The 27,791-nt window shown below is 32.6% G+C and overlaps 2 protein-coding genes across 7 annotated transcripts in view; one reads left to right on the forward strand and one right to left on the reverse strand.

Annotated features, from left to right (window-relative positions):
* The window catches only part of TSG101 (tumor susceptibility gene 101), a 155,678-nt gene extending 131,446 nt beyond the window's left edge, over positions 1–24,232 (forward strand). For all 6 annotated transcript variants that reach the window (XM_089598384.1, XM_089598385.1, XM_089598383.1 and 3 more), the window contains exons 8-9: positions 23,460–23,815; positions 23,898–24,232. In XM_089598384.1, the coding sequence (XP_089454510.1) occupies positions 23,460–23,815; positions 23,898–24,084 (543 nt within the window). In that variant the 3' untranslated portion in view covers positions 24,085–24,232. The remainder of the gene's footprint in view (positions 1–23,459; positions 23,816–23,897) is intronic.
* A 152-nt stretch (positions 24,233–24,384) lies between these two features.
* Sumo (Small ubiquitin like modifier) lies at positions 24,385–25,343 on the reverse strand. Its single transcript, XM_014361005.2, has 4 exons — positions 25,261–25,343; positions 25,009–25,134; positions 24,804–24,926; positions 24,385–24,708 (listed from the first exon to the last, which is right to left on the reverse strand). The coding sequence occupies exons 2-4, from the start codon at positions 25,024–25,026 to the stop codon at positions 24,574–24,576; spliced, it is 276 nt and encodes a 91-aa protein (XP_014216491.1). The 5' UTR covers positions 25,027–25,134; positions 25,261–25,343; the 3' UTR covers positions 24,385–24,573.
* Positions 25,344–27,791: the final 2,448 nt, after the last annotated feature.

Below are 27,791 nucleotides of genomic sequence, written 5' to 3' on the forward strand. Positions count from 1 at the left end.
GAATCTACAATGGAAATTTTTGGAGCATACTGTTTATATAATAAAAAAAAGGAAGATTTCTGACACTTTTTTTTTAGCTTTTCCCTAACCAAACATGTTCTCTAGAATTACGAGCAATAGAATATATTTTTTATTAAAAATTAAATCTTCTTTCAATTACTTATGGTATGATAATAAAATCTCTGGGAGCTTGCAGTTTATAAAAATAAATATGTAATAAAATTCTTACATGTACAAGAAATCCGTCATCTAAGATCCTAAAACTGCAAGAAACAGAGACAAAGTCTTTCCTTCATTTTAAATTATGCAACTCCAGAACGTAGAAAACGTTGGATTTAATAAAACTCACAAGAGCTTATAGCCCATGTCATTGAATATATATAGGACTTATACAGATTACTGATAAGCCATTCCCTTACCTGTAGAAATTATTTGTTGTAAAATATAACCATTTGTTCTTTTCCAAATTGTAATTTTCAAAAAGAATTAAGATACGATGATAAAATCTTTGAAGCATGTCGTAAAGAGAGTTGGAAATTCCGAAAATCAATAGTTAATTTAATAAATTATTTAATTATTTTCTCAAATCGCTAGATAGCAGTTTTCTTTTATACTCCTCATTTTTAAAATCTTAATTTCAATCGTTATTAATATATGACACCTTTTTACAATTGTATTCCTATGAATCGAGTATTAAATTGCACAGTTTCTTACTTTGTAGAAGTTAAAGAAGTTTTATTTAGCTTTTTTGGCCATTATGTCAGATTATCATGATCAAAGCCAAATCTTAAACTGTAATCCTATACTATTCTCGGACTCATAATACTTTTCTGCGTTGCTCAAGTATTACAACTTGGTTTATCTATGATTTCAAGCTATCAGTCTGCATATCAAGGGAGCCAAAAAAATAACACAATTACCATGTAATAAACACCATTATCTTTTTAGTGTACATCGACAACTTAAAAAAAAAATGTATCTACATAAGCTAAAATTTCAGCATATTAGGGATGATAAAAGATAGTTTTGGTCTTAAATGCATTTTAAACTTTATTCATCATCTTTGTCATCCTCGCTCGCGCTAGTCTGATTCTCATCAAAGTCATCTTCTGTGACCACTTCGTCACTGTCATACTCCATAGTGTAATCTAAATCATCATTGTTTGTGCTGAAAAAGTGAGTTACTTCTTTTAGAAGCTATGAAGTAGATAACGAACAATTAATGAAACAAAAATTGCACGGCTTTACCTCTTAACTAAGAATTTTTTTCTATACATCTTTTCCTTTTCTTGCCATCTTTTTTAGTGTTTATTGTTGCGATTACAGGATCTGTTATATAAACAGTTCGATTAAAATTATCTAGGAGTCTATTTTCTCTACTACTCTGTCTTGCATGTAGTATCATATTTTTTCGATACAGTTTATGCGAAGCTTCGTTACTATCCTCAGAGTAGTAGATTAATGGTAATGGAAATATTCTTGCAACTTGGCAACCATGAATAAGCAACTTATGCAGAGATGGGCTCATCCTAGCCCAATAATAAAACTCGAGGAATAATACTTTTATTCTTAATAAATGTCGATTAAAAAATATATACCATATATATGAATAAAGATATATAATAATAGTTACATGTCGAGTGCTTACTAACAATTTTGTCGTATATCGTACCGGTTCGATGATAAAAAAAAAACGTAATCTTCAGCCCAAATTTATAAAGAACTTACTGCATGACCATGAAATAATTAAATTGACACATACTATGTGTTCTGGAACTATTTCAATTACGTATTTTGTGACTAGTAATAAGTTTTATCGTCTATGCGTCTGTACATTAGTGTATATATAAGTATCATTGCGATCTAGTAATTAGAACTATTAAACCAAAAAGTGCGTTTTTAAAATAATACAAGAAACAAATATTAATTGCATGCCCGTTAAGGTAATACAATAAATTATCGTTTAGTAAATGTCTTTAAAACCAAATGATTGAAAGTTACATGAAATAAATACACCGTTCAGGGTTGTTAAAATACCTGAAATTTTGGAACCAGACTACACGGTATCAATTACTGTATACCTTTGAAACTTATTGTTTAAAATGACCTGCAGAAACAATCTCATAAATGCAATAAACGTATTTCTCCATCTATTGTCTATTAAGAATCAAATGTAGTGCATCTCTATTTGTTGAATAATTATTAGTTTACAATTTGAAATTAACAAATTATTTTAACGCTAGAGTTTTATAATTACTTGGAAGATAATCACATTAAGAATCATGGCCAATAAAAATATTCTATCACATTATAAAAAGAATTTTGGACGAATTTCCTATATTCCTCATTTCAAAAGCTACTAGCTAGGTAAAGTTATTTCGTTTTATCAGTATTTGTTTAAGAGATTTACGATTTTGAATAAAACAATGCTAATTTTTTCACGTGATTCCAACAGTTTTATAGGTTAAGAAATATCTGAAAAATATTTCTCATGATTTTTCTCTATTCCTTGATACTGGAGCTACAAGCTCCAAGAAGTTTTATGGTTCTATATTTATTTGTCTAATAGATTTACGTTTTAAATTGAAAAAATAACAACTTTTCACGTGATTCCAACAGTTTTATAGGGTAGGAAACCTCTGGAAAATATTTCTAGTAATTTTTCTGTATTCCTATATACAGGATTTACTAGCTACAGAAAGTTTCATGGTACTATATTCATGTGCTTGAGAGATTTACGATTTTAATTGAAAAAATATCAATTTCCCACGTGATTCCAACAGTTTTATAGGTTAGGAAACCTCTGAAAAATATTTCTAGTAATTTTTCTGTATTCCTATATACAGGATTTACTAGCTACAGAAAGTTTCATGGTACTATATTCATGTGCTTGAGAGATTTACGATTTTCACTGAAAAAATAACAACTTTTCACGTGATTCCAACAGTTTTATAGGTTAGGAAACCTTTGGAAAACATTTCTAGTAATTTTTCTGTATTCCTTGATACAGAAGCTACTAGCTCCAAGAAGTCTTATGGTTCTATATTTATTTGTCTAATAGATTTACGTTTTGAATTAAAAAAAAAATTTTTTTTCACGTGATTTCAACAGTTTTTGTAGGTTAGGAAATAACTCGCCAGTGTTGACTATAGTTTTTCTCTATTCCTAGTTCAATAAGCTACAAGCTCCAAAAAGTTTTATCGTTCTATCTTTCTCCGTTCTGGCGATTTACGATTTAGAGAAAAAAAACCCGATTTTACCCACTGTGCGCGTCCTTTGGCACAACCGTACCCAGTCTCCCCCTACCTACGTATATTAACCCTTTCAGCTGAAGACGTTTATAGATACGTACTTTGATTTATACATACGTATATTTACCCCCTTACAGGTACGTGCACTTAAAGATACGTACTTTGGCTTATGCGTACGTATATGTACCCCCTTGAAGGTACGTACACTTAAAGATACGTTCTTTAATTATATCTAATCCTATGAATGCTATTCATAGACACGTATCTTTGCATACGTATATATATACATAATATCACCGACTGTAGTGAGCTTAATCAACTGCAACGTACACTTATGTTTACAATTTCCTTGTAGTGGTACGTCCTCTCATTATACGTAATCTTTTCTTACTAGTACGAATTATTTATTGAGACATAGATGTGTACCTGTACATCATATACTACCGATGCTTATACACACGTTATGACTTGTCACGTGCGGACGCTATGAGGGACAGATTACTTAAAGCAAATACTCGTGAATTGGCTGAGAGAGCGGCCTTAAACTTCAAACGTTTGGGGCCATTATCACTGATATCTATAGAGATGAAACGACGTCGGTCGATAAAGCAGTGTCATTTCTTTTATTTACTGTGAGCTTTTTCGTATATGTGTAAGTTTTTGTCTGCTAGGCAAACGTTGTCTAGTATTGGGATTCCAAAAGGTCATGTGACTGTCGCGGTATATACAGTCGCTTGGGGGAAAAATAACACATGCCTTATGGGTGCAATTCTATTTTTATTTTTTTTACACGTTTAACGATTGTAATACGATAAAAGCCTTTCAAAAACATATTTCTAAGGAGATAACAATGCCTTAGCTATTTTTCCCAACTCAATTAGTCTTTTGCAGCTTAAAACTTTCCTTTGAAAGTGCGAAAACGCACATTTAACCTGTACAAAGTTCTCCCGTTCCCGACTACATATAGGAAAATAAGCAGAATTTCGGTAAGGTTAAATGTGCGTTTTCGCACTTTTAAAGGAAAGTTTTAAGCTGCAAAAGACTAATTGAGTTGGAAAAAAATATCTAAGGTATTGTCATCTCCTCAAAAATATGTTATTGAAAGGCTGTTATCGTATTACAATCGTTGAACGTGTAAAAAAAAAATGATAAATTGCACCCATAAGGCCTATGTTATTTTTCCCCCAAGTGACTATATATATTACGAGAGTCACGTGAACTTGTACTTGTAAGTTGTGTGGTAGAGTAACTTATGTAAAATTGTTGATTAATTGTTGTTATTTTTGCAATTGTTGCGACTGAAAAAAAATTGTAAATCGCGAACAATTAGTAGGAAAATTTATTTTATTGTATGTCTACAATTTAGTTCAGTTTTATGTATCGTGCATTTACCTTTCAGATAAGATTTGAACAATTTTTGTAACTAAAATTTAAGTTGTTTATATTATTTTTTCTATTTTTTCAAAATTTTGCATTCGTAGTTAGAGTGATTTTTTGACTTAAGGACGTTCTTCACACAGTTACTGGGGAAAAAGTTTAGAGAAGTGAGAGGAACGCTAAAGTGTGCAGTAAAGCTAGCAATTGTTTTTCTTATGTGGATGTTCTCACATACATGCTTTTACGCACACTTCATACCCTCTTTCTAAATTAGTTTGAAAACCAATTTGTAGGTCTACTTGAAAATTCGATAGATTTATCTAAAAGTAATCTTTTGTACCCAAACAATTAGAAGATTTCTACAAATCATATATGCTATTTAACGTTATATTTTCATAAGGTTACATGTCCAATATCGATTTTTTTAAATGTAAGGTATAAAAATAATGGCACAGTCAAACGAGCTGCAATTTTTTTTGGTATTTTTTAAGCTATTTCAATATACGTTTAACGTTTGAATAATATCTGTCAAAAAACCTATGTGTGATGAACGTCTTAAAGGGATATTCACTGGCATGTAATACTACCCTATTCAAGAAAGCTATACTACAGGATGGTTTTTATTAATTTTCTGTATACAATTATATTTTGGGTATTAAATATGGACGAGGAATAAGTGTGAGATCGTCTGTGATAGATGTGGGCATGACGTTACAGATGTAATCAGCGTAGGCAGTAGCAAGTTGTTCTGAAATCCCCGGAAGATTCGATGAAAGCTCACGGTCTTGTACTGGCCAGCCTATATATTATTTTTATTGTATTGTACCGTAATATATTGTTTATAATCGTCAACTCATTAGATATTAAAATATTTAAGCCACACCCAACTAACGTAGGCATACTCTATCCAACGATAATTGCACCATTTTCGTACACAATATTGTTTCATAGAACGTAAATTTATATTTTTAGTTATATTATCTGCCATATAATTTTATAGAAGTATAACTTCTTACTTGGGTATCCAAGCACCCACTGTCCACTGGTTTTACTTCTAGCTAAAAACGAATAGTTCCTTTTTTAAAATTAATTTTAGTATTTTTTTTTTGTAACGCATACGACAGTCTAGAGATCCTTTTACTCTCCCAATAATTTTTGAAGCTTTTGGCGTTCGACCTTTATCTAATGTAACATTTACATTTTTTATTACTTGAGATATGAGACTTAACTCTTGAAGTGACCGCTCAACTTCATTTGTAGTTACTGTATCTTCGACAAATGTTTTAACAGATTTTTCATATTCCACATCAATTCTTCTATCTGAATTGTCTTTTAGGTACTTTATCATATTATCCAAAATTCTAATATTTTTGTTGTACTTAAAATCATTTTAAAAAAATTTTAATTCTATCAGTTCATCTGTTCTTAATTTAATCTCTTTTCTTTTTTTGTTTATACTTAATTTTTTCGAGGGTTTTAACTATTGAATGTTATTTGTTGGCATTGTTGTCAAGTTTCTATAAAATTCGGGGTTTGTACGTGCATTATCCAGAAAATAATTATTTTTTATGTCCCACCATCGCTGGTCATATAAATTCTTGGCAAAAAGTGGTAACTCGAAAACTTGACGGGCAGTGAATATGTGACAGCGTGGTAAATTCATGATCCAACAGTCTATACATCGGCACAGCATTGGTATTGAAATACATATCTCATTTTTCATGTTGAAATAGCATTCTTGTTGAGCATAGTTGATTTTGCTGAATGTTATGTAATTTATTCAGCTGATTTTCAACTTTTTGTGAGGCATAATTTGTTAGTAAATTTTTATATAATAGCTTTATATTGCTCAATTTAATTTTCTTTGTATACCTATATACGTCGATTCTGTAAACCTGTATTCCATCCACTCGAAAAAATCTTTGATGAACTGGCACAGTAAATTGTATTTATTTAAAAAATTTTTGAGTTTACTGTTAATACTTTCTATTCTATTATTCGTTAAATTCCCAAAGTTTGCTTTAAAAATACTATAAACTGTCCACTTTTCTTTTATTGGGTGCCAATTTTTATTAAAGTAATCCAAAACAGCACTAGGAGATTTTTTTTTGTAGTTCTTTGTAATTTTCATAGTATTCTTTCTCACTCTCACTTTTCACTATTTTCTCAATTATTTTCAATGATTCTTCTCTCTCTGTTGTGATAATTCCCATTTTCTTATTGCAAATTTCTCGAAAAAACGTTCGTAAAGTGTGGAATTGACTCATAAAAAGTTTAATGTTTCTAAAAATTTCTTTTATCACATTTCGCTCTGTCATATCTTTGTCGCTCATAACGCCAACCGTTTTTTGACAAGCATCAAAATTTGTTTTGTAGAAAGAATTGATGAACCATCTCATAACAGATTTGGTTTCGTTTCTTAAAATACCTACTCCCACAATCTGTGTGCGCCCATCACTATCTTCGATGGCTATTAGTACAAGAGTATATTTTTTATTTAATTTTGTAAGTTCCGTCGATTAGTAAAATTTCAGGAAATTTCGACGTGTTTTCTTTCATTTCCTTCGTACAAAAAAATAGCCCTTGAAACTCATTATTATTATTGATTGATATTTCTGTAGTAGCACCTAAAAAATTCGTTATAAATAAAACAAATTATAGCACTTAAACATAACCAAACATGCGATTCATCATAATTTAATCACATTAATTTAAGGAAGTTTGGGAGTATCATTCAGAGGCGAGGAACGCGGAGTCCCCCCTGTTCGCGCATCTGGGCCCCCTTTACCGCGCACCTCCTCTTGCACCCCACAAACTTGAAACTGTACGACTGCAACTGCTTATATTTTTGAAAAATGCCTGGCAAGGCTTGATTTTTTTGTCGAGCATCTTCCTTTTGTACCAAGTTATTTACGAAAATGTTTTTTTTTACTCTCACACATTTAGAATATACCTTAATTTCAATTAAAAAGTAAACCTAACCTTGCTATCTCATAAGAGACCGTGTTAAACTGTCAATATGTAATAATTTTTTTCTCAAAAATTTTCCCTGGCGAAAAATCTGAAAAAGTTCATGTAATTCTCCTAAAATCCTCGAATATAACATACATTTTTTTGTCACATTTCTCCATTTTAAACTTTTTTCCCAAACCTCTTTAATATAAATCGCACGGAATATAAGAAATTTGTAACATAGTTGGATTTTAAAAGATTTTCTGCTTCGATCACGTCATCATCATTTTTTGATTTTGCCGAAGTAACTAAATTTTTTTAATCTTTTGCTCTGGCATTTTTTTTTGACACTCTTATTTTTTTTTGTAATCGACTTGGTTTATATCCAAGTCCCAAATATTCGAGAGCTTTTTTTCAGCCTTATCCAGTCTTCGCACTTCCGCACTATATATATATATATATATATATATATATATATATATATATATATATATATATATACAAAGTATCACGAAGTCATGTGATAGATTTGTAGAGGTGATTTATATATATAATTTAAATATTTGGATTTATTATAAATAAATACTCGAATTAGAAATATGTATTTTATATTTTATTCAATAAAAAAACATAATCATGAATTTAACATTTTTTCATTTTTATCAATCACAGTGTCTTGTTAAAGAACTTAGTTATTTATACTTTATCAAATTTTTTAAAGTCATATTTAGTAGTTTTTTTACAACTTTCGAGTAAAGCTTTTTGGTTAGGCCTACTAATAAACTCTAAAAATTCAGAACAGTTCATGTTATAATTTATTCTTACACATAATTCAGCCTTTATCATCTCAACACTTAAATTATTTCTCTCTTCAGTCCATAAATTTTTCATTATTGAAATAATCCTTTCAACAAAAGCATTGCTTTTAGGTATTGACAATACTTTACTAACGATCCTTATTAATTCACTTGAATCAAGATATTTATAAATCTCACACCACTTTTTGTCAATGGGGATATCCATTACATTTACTTTCTCACGAATCGAATTAACTGCACCAATTTCATCGAATATTTTGTCTTTATTAATTTTGACAGCTAACATCTGGGCTAAATTTAAAACTTTTTCATAATCAATGTGTGTCTTAAGATTGAAAATTGAAAAATATTGAAAATAACTATTATCAAAGTCATAAAATTCATTTAGATAATTTAATGTTTTTTACGTAGAACTTATTAGCTTCAGTTATAAATTGTTTTTGTTGATTCTGTGTTAAGTAAATCAAAGCTTGTTTAATTTTTGCTCCGTAAAAATTTGAATTCAATCTATGTTGTATTTTTTCTTTTAGCTGACACATTATATTGTGTAAATATGTACTAGTCAGATCCTTTTTTTCTAAAATCAAAATAGATTCAGTTGAAACGTTCATATAATGATGCACAAAATACAAGTAAATCTCGGGAAATGTTATTTAACTTGAGAGATCATTCGTTACTTCATCTTCATTACAAATAAATTTCCAGATTGCTGGCTCACAGTCTTCCTTTCCTACTGAGATGAAATATGATTTTAAAGCGGGCCAATTTAAAATCAATCGATCTACGCATTTGAATAAAGATAACCATCGTGTTCCAACATGCCGAATAATTTTATGACACTCTCAGTCAAAGTCTTCAAAAAATGATTTTAAAGTACTTAAATTCTTAGCACTGGAAGAAAATTCAGCATAAACTTTTAGTACTAAAGTTTCAATGTCGAAAGAAAGTGCTGCACAAGCTTTACGACCTGCGTTATGAATAACGTGACAACAACAGTTTGCTTTGACAATTCCTGGTGATGTTTCCGATAATTTTTGAAACACAGAGTTGTGTATTCCATAGTTGACTGGCGCATTATCAGCAGAATAAGATGAAACTGACGTAAGCTTTAATTGGTGAAATTCTAAGCAGTTTGTGATGTTTAAAAATATGTCTTTAGCACCCTCCCTGGAATCTTCTATAAAATCTAGCAGTTTATCTTGAATTCCGCTGTTGATTGTAAAATAACGAACTGTGATCGGAAAAAGTTTTTGGTTACCTTTATTTGATGCGTCACTAGCAATGAAAAAATAAACAGGACTCATATTGGAAATCTTAAGATCATTAATTATCATCTCTACTGATTTAGGAGCAAGTACATTCTTAACAATCGCCTCAGATTTAGTTCTCCCACAGTGTACTTGCTTTGAAAGTTTCGAATCACCATAAATTTTTGCATTTAGTTTAATTCCACAATCCGTACTAAGGTAACTGTGATGATGACGTAGTCCATGATAAATTGACATAAGTTCAATTTGAGTAACTTTAAGATTATTAGAGTGTGAGTCAGATAATAAAAATTGACTTATAAGAGAATTTTTTTTTAGGTTACTTTGAATCATTTTATGATTGTTTGAATCCAGGTGTTTTTTTACTGCAATTTCTCCTTCCCACTTAACAGTGAAATTAGTTTGACAATTAATGCATCTACCAGTCTTATCATCTAATTTTCGTAACCAGCTACTATACTTAGAATTTTTAATCCAATCATCATTAAACGATGTATGATATTTTGCACGTTTCATTCTGCTGGATTTTAGTGAATTATAATCATCTACTTTTTCCATTCTTCAACAATTTTAGACAAGTTCTTAAAATAGGATCAAATAATTCATTTCTTTTTTGGTTGAAAAACTATAAATCATAGACTAGGCACTTTAGATTTTCACATAGTATTAGAGTCATCTAAAAAAAAAGATATATCTATGTTATAAATATTATTACAAATTACAAAACATCATTGGCGTAGCAATTTATAAATTTCATTATGTCTTCTGTCAAACTACAAAATTTTAAAACGTGAAAGTAGTAATTTAATGAATAATTTATTATTGAGACATGCATATTTAAATTTAACATCTTCATAATAAGTACTTACAACTACGAATTAACTATTCGATATTTTGGTTATGTACATTTCGTACTACTAACTATTTACACGTAAAAGTGTTGGATCGGCTTGTATTAATTCCGCTGGTATTAATTCAGGGCATTGGCTGTACAGAACAGATCGCAGTCTCCTTCTTCAGCTTCTTCTTCTCTATTTATTGGCTGTAAGCTCGTCTTTTCTCTAACTCGAGCCTGTGTCGCCATTACCAGGTGTCAAGCACAAACAGTGAGTAAGCTGAGCTTATGCGCGTGTATAGATGTGCAGCCTAAGGGTGCAGTCCCATGGTACGTATTAGAGCTCCGCAATAAATTCTGTGCGATAGAAAGAGCCAATCAGAGCTATTGCGAACTTGTCCATTTTGCTCTCATTGGTTATTGATTGGTTGTCCCACGCCCGAACGAAACTAGTATGTCGCTTTGACACTTAACACTCGAATGCGTGCATGTATCAATTTAAAAAAAAAAAAAAAGTAAATTAATTGTAAGTATCGATTTTTTTTTTTTTTTTCAATACATCTATTTACAAAAGCCAAAAAGTCGGGAGTTTAAATTTAAAATCAGGAGTCGGGAGAAATAATAGGATTTCGGGAGTCTTCCGCTGAAATTGGGAGAGGTGGTAACCCTACTTATTACCTTCGTATTATACCTCGTGAAACCCTTTTATGATGCACATTCTTATCCACATAGAAGCGCGTGTTTTGTGGTCTTAGCCATTTTTAATAAAAAATGTGGCGCAGCCTAATGTATTGTAGTGTCGTACATAGCTTATGGAATTCAACTCCTCAAGCACTTCTTGGTGACTTTCATCTTGGTAATTGTCAAATAAAACTTAACCATTTTGTAGTGGTTTCCATAATATTAGATCCACAAAAATGTCTTTCATAGCTTCGTATCTGATAAATAGGTTTTGCTGAAACTTATGTTAATATTAAGGTAACGGAAAAGGTGTCATTTTTTATGAGAAAAAAAAAATTTTTTTCTTTTAAAGATTATTTTTGAAAAATAAGTCCTGATTTAAAATAAGTGAAAAACATTTAAAAATGTGATCTCTACTTTTATATACCAAACGACTGGAAATCATTAGAAACGAAAAAATAACTAGTCTCTGTGAGACCTTGTTTCAAAAATTGTCAGGTGAGATCTTAGCTGAGATCTCAGCTGATGTTTGAAGATAGGGGTTAGTTGCCCATCAGAACACCAGAATGTCTTAAGATGCCCCTGGTCAGAGATTAGTAGAGAGATTGCTGACTGCAATGCTACGGCTCGAGTTCACTTTTGGCCACTGTTCCGAGCGCCCCGTCGCGGCCAAGCGGTCGAACCAGGCACACATATTTTTTTTTTTATTTGAGAAGCGTGGAGGGGGTATACCGAGTGTGTGCCTACGGATTCGCGTGGAAATGGGCATGTAGGCACATAGGTACTTTGGTGACGCGTGGAAGGGGTAAACTGAATATGTGCCTACGGAGAGAGGAGTGATGCATGGAAATGCCGACTACAGCTATATAACTGTATATACCCGCGTATATCATAGCGAAAGAAAGCGACGAGTCTTTCTCGCTACTAACTTCTTAACTAAGGTCTTAGAAATTAAGGGGAAATAGAGAAGAAAAAAATATTTCACATCTAATATTTGTAAAATAAAAAATCTATTCTTTCATTTAACAATTCTCTATAACATATGAAAGCTTAAGAGAGGCTAGCCATATTATTTTTCGAAAATTAGATCATACAAATAAATGTTTACGCGATTGGAAGCTCAGATTTTCAAGGCATTTATTTTTTAGTTCTTCTTATACTTTGGATTTTCGTTTAGTACTGCGTATCAAAGTACGTTGAAAAAATATTTAGCTTGAAATATTTTTTGAGGTTGATAGTATGGCTATAAGCACCTTAAATTTAAATTATTATTTTTACTTATCATAATCGCTATGAACTGTTGGCCAAGCTCCGGAGGGTATCAATGAACATATGTGACTTTAGGTTATATGAGGTCCGAAGTTTGAATAGGTGAGATGGCTAGGGCTTATGCCTTCGACGGCATATTTTGGCGATTTGGGGTTCAATTCTGATTGCCGTTGGATTTTTTTTTTTTTTTTAATATAATTCAGTATTCTATTTCAATTTCTTAATGCAACTTTCATTTTAATTTATGAATATTGTCAACACTTTTTTTTCGGGCACGTTAAAAAAATTTTATTTTTAATACTGTGTCACATACATAGAATCCTACGCAACAACTGACTATTAAATAATTTATTACGTTAATAGTTATAGCTGGCGAGGCTCATTCATAATTTTAAAAGTAATAATTTGAATGATAGTAACATTGATAACTAACTAAATACTTGGTAGATCATATAAATCTTTATGTGAGTATTCGTATGCTTGCATGTGTGTGATCTCAGACTTTTTGACCGATGTCAATGATTCAGGACTCAGCAGGATTACTTTTTCATATTGTTACGATGGCTTGGGAAAAACAATCGTCATAGCTTTTTAAGGTTGTCATACCTCTTGACGATGTCTTGATTTTTTTAAGCAGATTGTTGTATTATTCAGGTGAAAAAAATATTCTTATACATATTTTAGTTTTACTTAGGGAAAATTCAAACAAATACATTTTTTTTAATCTCTCCATACGTTATACAGTTTTATTTTGAACAATAAAACAATTTTTTTTCTTTCGATTCATGCATTCAAAATTAGTATTTCAATAAGATTGATAGAACAATTCCCTAATTTGTAATTTTAATTAAATTTTTAACAAGATCTTATTTCATACTGTACGAAAAAACCACATTTTCTATTTTTGCACACTCCATAAGAGTTTTTTTTATAGGATAATTTCTACTTTAATGTGATAAATATTATGATTTCATTGACAGGTTTTACACATCTGAGCTTGTAATTTATATATGTACATTTTAATACTTACTGTAGCTAAAAAAAATAAATGTAGTTTGGTTTGTTCTTAAATATCTTATACGATTGTTTCATTAAAAAAAACTTTAGATTGCAATAAATTACTGAAACTTTTAATTTGCTAATCAACATAATTTAATATTGTTAAATGAATTTCTACCTGCAGAGAAAATACTGAAACATTTAACGATAGCAAGGCTCATTCATAATTTTATGATACCAAACAAATGATTTTTAAGGTTATGAATAAAATTTAAATGGTTTCAAACTTCCCAAAATTTATAAGCATCCAGTTTACAAGAGAAAATAGCCAAAGGCCCAAAAAATTTACTTTCGTTTTAATAATTTCCTCAACAATTATTACTAGTAAATTTCTACAATCATATTTTTTTCAATCAAAAAAAATGGGTGCCTAAAATTTTTATGCTGTCAGCACATAGATATTAAAATTATGTCAAATCCTACAATCTAAATTGCACCAGTGGCTTTGATAAATCCATGCAAACTGTACATATTATTGAAATTGATACAACAATTTCCTTATTTGTAATATCAATTCAATTTTCGAAATAATTTCATTTTATAGAGCCCGAATTGCTTAATTTGTATTTTTTTTCTTTCCATAAAGTTTTTAGATCTTTTATTTTTTTTTCCATCAAACAATAATTTTATTTTAATAAAATAAATACTATGCTTTCCTTAACAAATTTAACTAGTCTAACATTTTAATTTATATGTACTTTTAAACGCTTATTTGAATAATTTTTCGATTTTTTTTATTGCTGAGAAAGCAGTAATATGTTTCTCGGTAGCGATTTAAAGTGTTAAATAATTGTGTGAATTCTTCCCAAATTTTGCACTGAAAATTAGTTTATTGGTAACATTGTACCCTCTAATAAAAAAAATTATGTGAAACAATAAGCTTAGATTCTTTTTTTTAATATAGAAATTTGTATAAAAAAATTAAAATTTTCGATTAACAAGTCATTGGAAGCTATTGAGAAATACAGAATAAAAGCGGAGTGCTTTCTGGCGTATAATCACATAAATGAAGCAATAATTTGTATTGATATAGTAGATTGTACATACTCCGTATCATGTGGTAATATGCTTTTCTATTATTAATAAATGTTGTATTAATTATTCAACAACGTGGCCAGTAAGTGACCTATGTTACATAAAGATTGACCACAGTGTTATTAAGTAATGCTTAATTAATTTATGCATATAAACATACATACTTCTGTTGCCAACTTAAAGTTAAAGAAAAAAAAATTTACTCAAAGAAACCCTTTTTTCCTCTTGATTTAAAAAAGCTCTTTCATGTCTTCTACTCTAAAGACTATTTCTTGCGCTGACCCGCCGACATCATTCAGAGATTCAAGAAATTGTAAGACTTAAAAAAAAATTTGAACCACATCCTAAATTATGAATAAAAATCGGGCCTTACTTTAAATAAGCAAATTTTTAGTGCAAAATCTTCAAAAATCCACTCAGTTTTCTGACACTCTAAAAAGCTATCGTTAAATGTTTCAGTATTTTCTCTGCAGGTAGAAATTCATTTAACAATATTAAATTATGTTGATTAGCAAATTAAAAGTTTCAGTAATTTATTGCAATCTAAAGTTTTTTTTAATGAAACAATCGTATAAGATATTTAAGAACAAACCAAACTACATTTATTTTTTTTAGCTACAGTAAGTATTAAAATGTACATATATAAATTACAAGCTCAGATGTGTAAAACCTGTCAATGAAATCATAATATTTATCACATTAAAGTAGAAATTATCCTATAAAAAAAACTCTTATGGAGTGTGCAAAAATAGAAAATGTGGTTTTTTCGTACAGTATGAAATAAGATCTTGTTAAAAATTTAATTAAAATTACAAATTAGGGAATTGTTCTATCAATCTTATTGAAATACTAATTTTGAATGCATGAATCGAAAGAAAAAAAATTGTTATATTGTTCAAAATAAAACTGTATAACGTATGGAGAGATTTAAAAAAATGTAATTGTTTGAATTTTCCCTAAGTAAAACTAAAATATGTATAAGAATATTTTTTTCACCTGAATAATACAACAATCTGCTTAAAAAAATCAAGACATCGTCAAAAGGTATGACAACCTTAAAAAGCTATGACGATTGTTTTTCCCAAGCCATCGTAACAATATGAAAAAGTAATCCTGCTGAGTCCTGAATCATTGACATCGGTCAAAAAGTCTGAGATCACACACATGCAAGCATACGAATACTCACATAAAGATTTATATGATCTACCAAGTATTTAGTTAGTTATCAATGTTACTATCATTCAAATTATTACTTTTAAAATTATGAATGAGCCTTGCCAGCTATAACTATTAACGTAATGAATTATTTAATAGTCAGTTGTTGCGTAGGATTCTATGTATGTGACACAGTATTAAAAATAAAATTTTTTTAACGTGCCCGAAAAAAAAGTGTTGACAATATTCATAAATTAAAATGAAAGTTGCATTAAGAAATTGAAATAGAATACTGAATTATATTAAAAAAAAAAAAAAAAAATCCAACGGCAATCAGAATTGAACCCCAAATCGCCAAAATATGCCGTCGAAGGCATAAGCCCTAGCCATCTCACCTATTCAAACTTCGGACCTCATATAACCTAAAGTCACATATGTTCATTGATACCCTCCGGAGCTTGGCCAACAGTTCATAGCGATTATGATAAGTAAAATTAATAATTTAAATTTAAGGTGCTTATAGCCATACTATCAACCTCAAAAAATATTTCAAGCTAAATATTTTTTCAACGTACTTTGATACGCAGTACTAAACGAAAATCCAAAGTATAAGAAGAACTAAAAAATAAATGCCTTGAAAATCTGAGCTTCCAATTGCGTAAACATTTATTTGTATGATCTAATTTTCGAAAAATAATATGGCTAGCCTCTCTTAAGCTTTTATATGTTATAGAGAATTGTTAAATAAAAGAATAGGTTTTTTATTTTACAAATATTAGATGTGAAATCTTTTTTTCTTCTCTATTTCCCCTTAATTTCTAAGATCTTAGTTAAGAAGTTAGTAGCAAGAAAGACTCGTCGCTTTCTTTCGCTATGATATACGCGGGTATATATAGTTATACTAGCAGCCCCCCGTCTCGGCTTCGCCCGAGACTTACTAAATAAAACACCGTAGTGTGTTGACACGTAATGTGAAACATTTTTAGTTAGAAAATTTTACACAAATTCCCGATACATCTCAGAACAAAAATCTTCTTATTAAAAACATATTTTTTCGGAATCCATATAGTTTATTTGGTCAAATAATAAGGTGTACAAATTCAAAAAAATAATTATTCTGAAAAGTACTGTGCGTTCTTTATGCCGTAAAATAATCGATGGCTATAAGAAGTTGTTGATTTGGTTTCTTCTGTGTAATTCACGAAAAGGGCTATTTTTTAAAGCTGTTAAGATTTAAAACCCCCAAAAAATTTATATTAAAAAAAAATTGTTTTTTCTTATATCTCACAATTTTATTACCAGAGCAACAAAGTCCTGGACCTTAAACCCAACATTTTTATTGCCACAAAAACACAAATACATTTTCTACTCATTAAAAAATCTGAAGTAGGATCTTTAAAGATTTCAGAGATTGCTGTGAGGGTACAATGAAAAGCTGATCTCTCACGTAATGGACTCTTAAGTTGACGATTTTGACGCTGCTGTTTCAATCTCGATAAATTTTCTGCGTCAGTTTCTTGACGCCTCAAATTGTATTCATTAGATACATTTGAGGTTTTCTTTCCAATATACCCTTTTGCGACTATTGGTATGCTTACGACTTTTATGACCCCTAAAGGCTATTTTCAGTCAACTTTGTTAATTTTAATACATTTGTTGGCAAGGTAGTTCGACGTCCGATGGCCCTAAAAAAGACCGGTGAGCTTCTTAAGTTAACTCTTTTTTGACTGCAGTTAACAGCAATTGTGACTGCCTGGATACCTCAGGATGATCTTCTCTGGCTTACTGTTGAAGACCCAGACTGATTGAGAGAAAAATTACTAAGTCCGAAGCTTTGGGGCTAGTTGTAGTGCTCTTTCCCAACGTCTCCCGGTATAACGTCAAAGACGTTGGTGTCTAAAGCACCTTTTTTATTTTGCAGATTTAGTTGTTTTGGTGATCTTAGATGGGGAGATTGGTTAGTGATACTTGTCCAGTGGAGGCTGTCCCGTTGGCTCAAGTTTTTTTTTCCTTTATAGCTTTTATAGGTTTGCCCAGCGCAGACCTTGGAGAGGATCAGTGATTCCTGGTTGAATGCTTAGAGTCGAGAGGGTAATATAGAGTCGTCGGTCACCGGGTTTCCCAGCCTTGCGAAGAACAACTCCGCAGGTGACGTCTGCCAGTGAATAGCTGACTTGGTTTAATAGTGCCCGTCTTTAGTTAATATAGTCTTTCAGTTGACGAATCGCTTCCGGAAATGGTAATAAAAATGTATTTGTTGGCAAGGTAGTTTACACTAAGGTGGCCCCTAAAAAGAACCGATGAAATTGATGGTTAAGTAGGGAACGTAAATACTTATAATGGCCCTAAAAAGCGCCAGTGGTGAAACTTCCAGGCTATTTTTTATTATTATTCCTGATGATGAAGAGCTGGCTACGGGTTGCTTGATTCTTACCCTGGGAGTCTCGATGTACGGAGACTGTGATGGAGGGAGGTACGCCGCTGACCAAAGAATATCTCATCTCGGGTCGTTCCCCAGATAACCAACTGCTCAATTGCGCATCTTTAGACGGGAACATGTGGGTAAGCGCGTTGGGGACGCCACTTCCAAGAAGGTAGCCGTTGTGGCTTCCCGTGCCCATTAGAGCTGTTTTTCCTTGCTTACATTTGTAGCCACAAATTCTTTAACTACACCAGGTGGGATGGCAGAGACGGCATGGGTTGGAATTTATTTATTTTTCTTTGATCGCACTCGTCGAGATTCAGGGTGAAGGGACACTTGGGTCCCTTGCCCCTTAGAGAAGAGTGTCGTCCGTAACCGGGATACCCAGCTGCAGGACTATCACCAGCATTCTCTGCACAGCTTAATGAGCTGCCGAAGCTCGACTACAGATCTGACGATACGCTCCGGCCTATTATAACCACACTTATTTAATTATGTTGCAGGTAGCTTCGATTTTATGTCGACGCCACCTAGCGGATTTTACTGAACTAAAGTGAAAAGCTGGCGTATTTTTGCAAAACTTTGAGCTCATTTATTGCTATTGTTATTAAATTTTTTAAGATAAAAACTATACTATAACCATCTAGGAAGTATCATGAATCAGTGTGCAAAATTTCAGCAAAATCGGTTCAGTAGTTTTCGCGGTTAGCGATTACAACGGTTTTAGCGACTTTGCTTTATATATTAGTAAGATAGCTGTAGTCGGCATTTCCATGCATCACTCCTCTCTCCGTAGGCACATATTCAGTATACCCCTTCCACGCGTCACCAAAGTACCTATGTGCCTACATGCCCATTTCCACGCGAATCCGTAGGCACACACTCGGTATACTCCCTCCACGCTTCTCAATTAAAAAAAAAAAATATGTGTGCCTGGTTCGACCGCTTGGCCGCGACGGGGCGCTCGAAACAGTGGCCAAAAGTGAACTCGCGCCGTAGCATTGCAGTCAGCAATCTCTAGACTTGTGAAGTTGGCGCCCGTAAATATTAAATATTAATATTTTGTACCCATTCAGGGCTTAAACGATTCCTCTTTACTTGCGGATTTATCCTTCACTTGAATTTTTATTTGCGGATCAATAGTTTGCGAGATATTTGCAAAATAAAAAGTCGAAAATGGGCGCGGCGCTGAAGTATAAAAAACTTTGTTTTAAGTGCTAAATTGGGTTAAAATCCAATTCTACCTGTACGATTCGATTCCTCCTCATTTGCGGATTACGGAGGTATATAAATTAATGTAATTAAATGTCACAAAGTTTGTAAATAATGAATTTAATTATTGAGTGAGAGAATCTAGTAACTTTTGTCTAGTGACTTTTGGTCCAGTGCACCGTTCCTGTTGTTCGGTACATGTCGTTTCCTCCGTACAGCGGGTTCTACAAAATATTTATGAGAATAGAAAACTTTAGTAGGTATTAATCTATTAATTATTAGTTATTAGTTATTCAGCCTTTGGGTAAATACACACACACAAACACATTTTTCGATGACTATGCAATCTAGAGTAAACCCATTTAATAAACATTTTTTAAAATTGAGTACTTTTAAATTTATTACTGGGGCTGTGTTTGCATAGGCTCCGTTTGTAGTATGTTAAGGTCACGTGATCATTTATGATAAGTGCGAGTGAGACGGTGACATCATGCTGTCTCCCTCGCACTTATGATAAATGATCACGTGACCTTAACAGACTTAATAACAAACAGAGCCTTAGGCGAACACAGCCTGTGTCACTTTTATCCGTTTCCACTGGTCGGTAACTTGATCTTCAATTCGCCTGATTGATCATTTACGCGTGAAATTTGAATGCTTGAGCTGTTTTCTAAAACTTGTCCAAACAAAATTATGACTTGTGTGCTTACTTAGCTGTGGCTTGTATTGTAATGATAGCTGTACTGCTACTTTTTAGTTGTGTTGTTATTTGTTTCTTGAATAACAACAAATATTAAAATTTCGCGCGTAATGAATAAATATTAGTCCACAGTGTTTGCCACAATAGATTCCAGATATTAGATTCTCAAGATGAAAAATCTGTATCTATTGACAAATAATATTTTCTTTGAGTTTCAAGTATGTAATGTATGTGTGTGTGTGTATTGACTCAAAAGCTGAATAACTAATAACTAATAATTAATAGATTAATACCTACTAAAGTTTTCTATTCTCATAAATATTTTGTAGAACCCGCTGTACGGAGGAAACGACATGTACCGAACAACAGGAACGGTGCACTGGACCAAAAGTCACTAGACAAAAGTTACTAGATTCTCTCACTCAATAATTAAATTCATTATTTACAAACTTTGTGACATTTAATTACATTAATTTATATACCTCCGTAATCCGCAAATGAGGAGGAATCGAATTGTACAGGTAGAATTGGATTTTAACCCAATTTAGCACTTAAAACAAAGTTTTTTATACTTCAGCGCCGCGCCCATTTTCGACTTTTTATTTTGCAAATATCTCGCAAACTATTGATCCGCAAATAAAAATTCAAGTGGAGGATAAATCCGCAAGTAAGGAGGAATTGTTTAAGCCCTGAATAGGTGCAAAATATTAATATTTAATATTTACGGGCGCCAACTTCACAAGTCTGCAATCTCTCTACTAATCTCTGCCCCTGGTCATGTTGGTAGCATTGCGAGTTCTGCAGTAAACTTTTCGTAAGGAGTTGTCAAGTACCCATTCGCCCAGTTAGGAACCATAGAGCAATTGTCGAAACTAGCTCTACGCGAAATTATGTACACTATTAACACAAAAAACTATGAAACTCGCTCCCGAATGATGTAAGTGCTCCAAACGTATTCGTATTAAAAAGATGTTTAATGCAATTTTTCTAAGCGGTTCTGGCTTTGGGCGCTGCCAGTTAAGGAGGCTTGAGCGTTTGGTGTCGTATCTATTGAGGGGCCCCTGTGGGGTACTTGTCATACAAATGATTCTTTGTAATATTTTTTTTATAATCATTTTGATTATACACATGTGTGAACAAAATAGCAATAAAACGCGGAAAAGTCATTCGGAAAATCGATATTAAAAAATTTATTAGTTTTTCCAAGGTACCTTGTGTAAAGATGACGGCCCTGCCACGATAAAGCTGACAACACTGTACTCTCTTGCTCTCATCTGCTATTATATACCTATACTTGTGTTAGACTTAAATTTTCATGCTTGTATGTTTATGAATGTACAGCGCATGCGCACTTACAGTACCTGAACAAAACAATTCTCATGTTCGATGTTTTCCTCGCTATTTTCTCAAAATTTAACGTGTTGATCCTATTTTTTTTTTTTTAATAATAGATTCTTTATACTTTCAAGTACATGTACCAATTTAATGTGTGGGCCCACAGCTTTTTATTGCGGTACGGTAGTCTATTGAATTTCGGGTTCCGTAAGGTTGCGTGTTAAAATGACGAATTTTCACAAGCGATTTTTTCGAAAATAAATGTGTTGACCTACCTATTTTGTTTTCCTAAAAAAATCTAGCAAACTTTATCTATATAATCTCTGAATTTCAGACCTAGCCAGCATTTAATTCAAAATTGCCCAAGCCTCCTTAAATAAAGAACTTTTAGTATCACAAGCGCCTATTACCCAATTACCCAAGGCGCTTACTGTCCCCTCTGTTAAATAAAAATCATTTAATAACACAAGCGCCTATCAACCAATGACCCGAGGCGATTACTGTCCCCTCTGTTGAATAAAAAACATTTAATAACACATGCGCCTATTCCCCAATGACCCAGACGCTGACTTACCACTCTATTAAATGAATAATTCTTAATAACACAAGCGCCTATCACCTAATGACCCGAAGCAATTACTGTCAACTCTGTTAAATAGAGAACTTTTAATAACACAAGCGCCTATCACCCAAAGACCCAAAGTAATTACTGGCCACTCTGTTAAATAAATAATTTTCAATAACACAAGCGCCTATCACCTGATAAACGAAAAAACTTACTGGCAACTCTGTTAAATAAACAATTTTATTAATACCACGAGTGCCTGTCACTCAGTGTATGTAGGTGCCTACTGGCTACTCTGTTAAATAAATAATTATAAATAACACAAGTACCTATCATTCAATGACCCAGGCGCTCGCTGACCACTGTGTTAAATAAATAATTCTATTAATAACACAAGTGACTATCACTCGGTGTCTTTAGGCGCCTACTGGCCACTCTGTTGAACAAATAATTTTAAATTACACAAGCACCCATCATTCAATGACCCGAGGCGATAACTGTTTACTTTTATGAATAAAAAACTTTTAATATCACAAGCGCCTAACAGCCAATGACCCGAAACAATTACTGTCTACTCTGTTAAATAGAGAACTTTGAGTAACACAAGCGCCTATCACCAAATGACCCAAGGCGATTACTGTCCCCTCTGTTAAATAAAAAATATTTAATAACACAAACGCCTATCACCCAATAACCCAGGGCGCTGACTAGCCACTCTGTAAATAATTTTGATTATACACATGTGTGAACAAAATAGCAATAAAACGCGGAAAAGTCATTCGGAAAATCGATATTAAAAAATTTATTAGTTTTTCCAAGGTACCTTGTGTAAAGATGACGGCCCTGCCACGATAAAGCTGACAACACTGTACTCTCTTGCTCTCATCTGCTATTATATACCTATACTTGTGTTAGACTTAAATTTTCATGCTTGTATGTTTATGAATGTACAGCGCATGCGCACTTACAGTACCTGAACAAAACAATTCTCATGTTCGATGTTTTCCTCGCTATTTTCTCAAAATTTAACGTGTTGATCCTATTTTTTTTTTTAAATAATAGATTCTTTATACTTTCAAGTACATGTACCAATTTAATGTGTGGGCCCACAGCTTTTTATTGCGGTACGGTAGTCTATTGAATTTCGGGTTCCGTAAGGTTGCGTGTTAAAATGACGAATTTTCACAAGCGATTTTCTCGAAAATAAATGTGTTGACCTACCTATTTTGTTTTCCTAAAAAAATCTAGCAAACTTTATCTATATAATCTCTGAATTTCAGACCTAGCCAGCATTTAATTCAAAATCGCCCAAGCCTCCTTAATTAAGTGTTAAAAGCTCTACTTCGTACAGCATAAGTTGTACTTAAATGGCGAATTTCCTTAAGATTCTTGAATAAATAAACAGAAAAACAAAACGTCTGATAATGTATTTAAAATTTACAATTTAAAAGCGTTAAGCAACATAGGACTAATTTTAGTAGTAAAACAACAAAAACCCTTTAAAGGATGAATTATTATTTTTCAGTCAACTTCCACACCTACAAGCTCAGGCAGTACAGGTACCATTACAGAAGAACACATTAGAGCATCTCTGTTATCAGCAATAGGTGACAAATTACGCCGCAAGCTTAGAGAGCAACATTCTCAATTACTAGCAGAGCTTGAAACATTAAGACGAACACAACAAGAACTGTCAAACGGTTCTTTGCGTTTATCTGAAATATTTAACAAGTATCATAAGGAAAAGTCGGAACTAGAAAGAAACGTTGAAATTTTACAGGAAAAAGAAATAAAATTAGAAAAAGAAGTGCTAAAACTTGCAAATAATCGGTCAATCGATGTTGACGAAGCTGTAACGCCTGTTGCTCCTTTGTACAAACAGTGAGTAAGAGTTGATTTATCGAAATTAAAGTAATAATTCTTTATTTAAACATGTTAAACTGTTACGTTTTGCAATTTACAGAATGTTAAATGCTTTTGTGGAAGAAGCTGCTACAGAGGATGCAATTTACTATCTTGCAGAAGGATTACGAGGAGCTATTATTGATTTAGAGGCTTTTTTGAAACAAGTAAGGCAGTTATCTAGAAGACAATTTATGTTAAGAGCGCTAATGTCTTTGTGCCAGCAGAGAGCCAGATGTGTACATTAACAACTGTTCTATTTAAATACTTACTCTTGTATAAATTTTTTTTTTAAGGATAACTCTTCTAATTATTGTACTTGTATAGATTTTTTTTTTTAAAGATTATTCTAATTGGTATGTACATGTTTAAAGTAATGAATTATTCTATAAACTACCAACTGCATTCTTCAGATGGAAACATCATTTCAACACCCATTAAATTGAAAAAATACAAAAAAATTTATGCCACTAATGTTGGAGGATAAATCGACAAACCTAGTGTACATTCAATCAAACAGTATAGAGTATACAACATATAAGAAAGAATTGTATAAAAGTTGGTCTTTATTTCATTCATAACTTTAATATTACACTAAAAGATAACGTTAAGAACTTGTCTCCTTGGAACAACAGCTTCAAGACTTCAGAGTGTACGTATACATAAAATTAATTATAACTTATTTTGAACATGGGTAGAGAGATTTTAAAAAAAATGAAATAAAACAAAAACTTATATTAAAATTTGCCTCCTGTCTGCTGTTGATAAACTTCTATTGTGTCACCTTCTTCCATTTCTAAAGTCGAGGGTGTATCCAGTTCATGAATGGGCTGCCCATCAAATCGAAATCGCACAGCAGCTATGGCTAATCCCTATATTTGATAGTAACAAATTACAAAAACAAGGCATTTATAACTAAGAAAATTATTTATTCAAATTAATAAAGTTGAAATATATTTAGACATACTGCTCGGTCACAATATGCATTCATCAATTTCCTCAATGGAGTATGCTTTTTAATTTTAAATTGAACCACGCCGCTATCTTGGCCCAGAACCTTTAAATTTATATGCTCCGATTCTTTGGCATCCTGTATGACAGGTAATAAAAATTTGCTTCGATCAATAAAAAAAAAAAATTAAAGTAAACAGATTAAGGTTACAGTTAACTACCTTTTTTTCATCCGACATCTTTCGCTTATTTTTTATATCTTTTATTGACAAAAAATATCCTTGACAAACAAGTCTATCTACTTGTAAACGTTTTCTTTATTATCAAATGGATATTAACAGTGATAACTAAAATGATAAAAAATAATTAATTTAAGCACTTGATACAATCTTTAGGTGACAAACAAAGCATGCCCGTTCAAACTGTTCACTAATCGGCGTTGTTCTCACAAAAAAATATGCCTGCATTAATACCTCTAGACTCAGAAAATTTCCATGTATCCAGCCAAGGACCTTTGCTCGCAAATGCTCGATAAGCTATAAGCAAAGAACACGGACACGGTGTAAGATAACAGGTGGTCCCATGTAAGCGTAATTTTCGTGAAATCTTTAGGCTGCTTCCTTCAACATCCAGCAGATGGCGAATGAGAGTCGAATACTAAATATAGTTATTCTACTAGTGTTGGCGAACACTACCATGTATAGTTATACTAACAGTGGGTGTAATCCGCAATCGCCGCCAGCAGTTACATATGTACGACGTGACAACGTTGCGTGGTTGGGGGCGCTACTGTCGATTTACTGGTGATGTGATCCGCAATCTCACCAGCAGTAAAGCAGACGACGTCGGTCTACTTGCTCTTTTTCGTGACATTTTCCGACATTCTATCGTCTGCTTTGCTTTGTTTACATGAGAAAATGTCACGAAAAAAAGCAAGTAGACCGACGTCGTCTGCTTTACTGCTGGTGAGATTGCGGATCACATCACCAGTAAATCGACAGTAACGCCCCCAACCACGCAACGTTGTCACGTCGTACATATGTAACTGCTGGCGGCGATTGCGGATTACACCCAGTGTTGGCAAACACTCGTATAATACTAGCAAAAGTAATAGTGTGTCGTTTGCTTGGAAAAAATTTATTTACATAACAAGCCACTTATATAACCTCGTTTCTATGATGTATACAGACTTTCGTCATTTTTTGGTGCACTAAATAGTGTTGAACCACTTTTACAGTTTTTTACACAACATTTTTTGCTCATTTTAATTAATTTATAATCAGATCATTAAATTTAAGTTTTAACATAATTTTATATTTACATTCATTATTTTCATTTCTCTCTTTTAATATTTACTGGCTCGAGGTGCTCGTCTGTTCAGTCCTAGTTAGTTATTACGAAACCTGGTATGAGCAAGCGGGAATGGCACTATGGCCAGCTGTGACCAAAAAACATAGGACACAACGGGGAACAAGCCTAGACACAACAGGGTTATTCTCACGCCAGTGTAGACTGGTAAAAATATAGCTTTTAAATAATCTAGTGCTTGAAGTGTCTAAACTATGGATTACTAGGTAAATCAAGATCGTAGAAAACGTTGGTAAAATTTTCAGCTTCCTAAGTGCACGGGGTCTATGCATTTTTATAATAAACTGCTAATATCTAGCAAGAGGTAATGCCTATCAAAAAATGACCAATACAATTCGAAAGGGGAGATAAAAATATGTAGGAAACGATTATTTACTCGATTTTGACCAACTTAAAATCTCGAGAAACACGGTCATTAAAAACTTAATGCAAAGGCACGTTTATATATAGATATATTAGCCTATTAGTCAACGACCAGCAGCAGTGCAGCAATGGGATATAGTTCCGGCCAGATTTGGAAATTCTGTAGAAACCCAACCTCTCTGACGTGTGAAATCACTAGATCGAAAAAAAAATAGTACCGAAGGTGACGCGCGAGATTCAAATAAGGTCCAATAACACAAGCGCCTATCACTTGATGACCCAGGGCGCTTACTGGCCACTCTTTTAAACAAATAATTATTAGTAAATAACACAAGCGCCTATCACTTGATGACCCAGGGCGCTTACTGGCCACTCTTTTCAATAAATAATTATTAATAAGTCAAGCGCCTATCACCTAATAACCCGGGGCGCTTACTGGCCACTGTTTTTAATAAATAATTATTAGTTAATAACACAAGCGCCTATCACCTAATAACCCAGGGCGCTTACTGGCCACTCTGTTAATTAAATAATTATTAGAATAACACAAGCGCCTATCACCCAATGACCCGGGGCGCCTACTGGCCACTCTGTTAAATAAATAATTATTAATAACACAAGCGCCTATCACCTAATAACCCGGGGCGCTTACTGGCCACTCTGTTAATTAAAAAATTATTATTCACACAAGCGCCTATCATCTGATGACCCGGGGCGCTTACTGGCCACTCTGTTAATTAAATAATTATTAAAATAACACAAGCGCCTATCACCCAATGACCAGGGGTGCCAACTGGCCACTCTGTTAATTAAATAATTATTAAAATAACACAAGCGCCTATCACCCAATGACCAGGGGTGCCTACTATCCACTCTGTTAATTAAATAATTATTAACAACACAAGCGCCTATCACCTAATAACCCGGGGCGCTTACTGGCCGCGCTTTTAAATAAATAATTATTAATAAATAACACAATAATTATTTATAAATATGTCAAGCACCGTCTTCCTAATGATCCAGGACACTTATTTGCAACACAATTAAATGATAAAAACTTGATCGATAACATATTAAACATATCACAATTTCGACTGCTTATCTAGTACGACAAAGATCTTTTTAATTGGCGCTCTTGTAATTACTTGATAATTTAGTATTCAATAGTAGCCAGTAAGTACCTCGGGTCATTAGGTGTTAGGCTCTTGTGTTATTTTAATAATTATTTATTTAAAAGAGTGGCCAGTAAGCACCCTGGGTCATTGGGTAATAG

Source organism: Copidosoma floridanum, unplaced genomic scaffold (assembly GCF_036245765.1).
Source record: "Copidosoma floridanum isolate Cflo_tuat_1 unplaced genomic scaffold, Cflo_Japanese_pri ptg000006l, whole genome shotgun sequence".
Classification (NCBI taxonomy): domain Eukaryota; kingdom Metazoa; phylum Arthropoda; class Insecta; order Hymenoptera; family Encyrtidae; genus Copidosoma; species Copidosoma floridanum.

Bases quoted from the DNA above. Each gene is read 5' to 3' on its own strand.
- Sumo (XM_014361005.2), bottom strand. The intron at 24,709-24,803 runs GTATGTCTAAAT...TATCAAATATAG, and splicing joins ATGCATATTGTGACCGAGCA to GGATTAGCCATAGCTGCTGT.